At 42.0% G+C, this 2322-nt stretch overlaps 1 protein-coding gene across 1 annotated transcript in view; it reads left to right on the plus strand.

Annotated features, from left to right (window-relative positions):
- The window catches only part of LOC118411559 (annexin A5-like), a gene marked incomplete in the record, with an annotated part of 18807 nt that overhangs the window by 8742 nt on the left and 7743 nt on the right, over positions 1 to 2322 (plus strand). Inside the window, 2 exon segments of the mRNA XM_035813916.1 lie at positions 1170 to 1257; positions 1909 to 2003. Of these exon segments, the coding sequence (XP_035669809.1) occupies positions 1170 to 1257; positions 1909 to 2003 (183 nt within the window).

Consider the following 2322-nt stretch of genomic DNA (forward strand, 5'->3'; position numbering starts at 1 on the left):
GATGATCAGTAAATTCTCTATTGACAGCAGTCTGTTTTTTACGTCTCTGTGCCATACTTTGAAATCCTCTCAAAAGTGCAATAAATGCCTCCAAACCCCCCTTAAAGGCTTGCACCTTTGGTGCAAGCTCAAGTTCCAAAAATCTACAAAAAAAAAACCCCACAAACAAAATTCTGGCTATGGGCATGGACATGGGCTTTCTTGCTGACTTACTTACTGCCAGTCCCCTCCATGTAGGGTAGCAACATTTAGATGCTGTCCCATGTGTGATTGAAACTCTCCAACTCTTTTCCATTCTCCATTTCTATTCTCTGCCAGGTGATCTCAGGTCGACCTTCTTTTCTCTTCCATTTTGGTGCTGTTCTCAGTATGTCAATACATCGTTATATCCATTTCCATCTCCTCCCCCTGATGATGGTTTCCACACATTCTATCTTTCCTGTTATTTGTTTCACCAGAAGATAATTCTTTTGGTATGGAAAATTGAAGAATGCTAACTAGTATAACATAAACCATGTCACAGCCTTGTATTGCCTTGAAACTATAACTTTTAAACAATGGAAAAGTTGATGCTTAGTGAACTGAAATGATTAATCTCTCCAAGTTATGTATATTGTACAATGTATGTTGTCCAATGGATAAACCTCCATTGTCTTCCTTGACTCTTGTTGACATACATTATTTGCTTCCTACACATATGTACAGCATGTCTGGTGTGGATGTCAATTTTGCTGCATTCAGTTCTACTGTGTCAATGATCTGATGTTCAATTTCCATGCAGCCCCACTCTCCGGTGCCTTCAGCCCCAGGGAGTCAGCGACGACCCCCACCCCAGGTCCCGACTGCCCCTGGGGGTCACAGGGCGGCCCCTACCCAGCCAACACCGCAGTCCAAAGCAGGCGGTGCAAGTCAAACTGTAAGTGCTGTAGCAATAAGGTAGAATGGTCACATTATAATATGTTAAGTTATGGTTAAAAACTTCACCCCTCCAATTGTGTGTCTATGTACCACAAAGTCAAGTTATCTTGACCACTGTTTAAAGCTGTGTACTTTATGCTGGCCAGACAGGTTATACTGAAGTAAAGTAGGCTTTTGACCTAAGCTTTTAGTTTCCTTTAAAATCATTGACTTGAATATGCTGGTGATGTTGTTTTCTTCTAACACAACAGCGTCACAAATATGGCACCCTGCGAGAACACCAGCCGTTTGACCCCCACGCTGACGGACAAACCTTGAGGAATGCAATGAGAGGAGTGGGTACGTGTGGAGCTGAGTAGGAAAACAAGAAAATATTTTGTGTTGCCAAGAATTTGATTTTTTTAAACTGCAGCAACAGACTAGCCTGGGTACCATCCGGAAAGTAGTTCGCTCCGCCGTTCATTACATACTATATACAGTCGCTTCTAGCTCTGATATTCATTGTACACTATATACAGTCGCTTCTCTGTGTTTCCGTCTCGGAACGCGGACCATCTCAACGTTTGGAATCGTACAAAAAGTGGAAGCACGCGCTGATTGGCGGCAATGACCCCTACTCATGAGCGAATTATGGAATGGGTTCAAACGCTCATTCGAACAGGTATTCCAACACCGGAAAAGCCCAGCGTCCCCTTGCACATGCAGACGCCGGGGTGCTGTCATCGAACGAGTGCTCTAGAACTCATTCCTTACTTCGCTTATTAACTGACATTACCACCAAAAGGTTTGAATGCGCACGTCTCCAGACGGATAGCAGAAGTGAACATAGGAGCGAACTACTATCCGGATGGTACCCAGGCTAGCAACAGACTGGATTGCATGTCAAACAGTGAATTTTGAAGTTTTGAAATGGTTGGTCCCCCAATATTAGAACGTGTAAGTGTTGACACATCCTGAATGTAAACGTGATCTCCTTCTCTCTGTAAACAGGTACCGATGAGAAAGCTATCATTGACATCATGGCCCATAGATCCAATGACCAGAGACAGAAGATCATCTTGCAGTACAAGACCATGTATGGAAAGGTAAAAAAAGACTTAAGAACATTGTCCATATCCCAAATCAACATAATTTGAACAAAGATATCACTCCTGAAAGACTCAGATTTGTAGATTTTGCTATCTCAGTATCAAATCTGTTACTCCATCTTATTGTAAGTACTTATCCATAGTCAAGAAAAAACAACTACCGATAGGTTACTTTCGACTTGGTTGTGTGTTTATGAAGTTAATTGTTACAACAGTACCAACAAGAAATTCTCACCAGGTGTTTAGAGTTTCTGGAATAATTTGGATGTACTCTTTATTGTAGACCTTTTATCATGCGATAAACTCAAACAAGCTC

This window comes from Branchiostoma floridae, chromosome 3 (genome assembly GCF_000003815.2).
Source record: "Branchiostoma floridae strain S238N-H82 chromosome 3, Bfl_VNyyK, whole genome shotgun sequence".
Lineage (NCBI taxonomy): Eukaryota > Metazoa > Chordata > Leptocardii > Amphioxiformes > Branchiostomatidae > Branchiostoma > Branchiostoma floridae.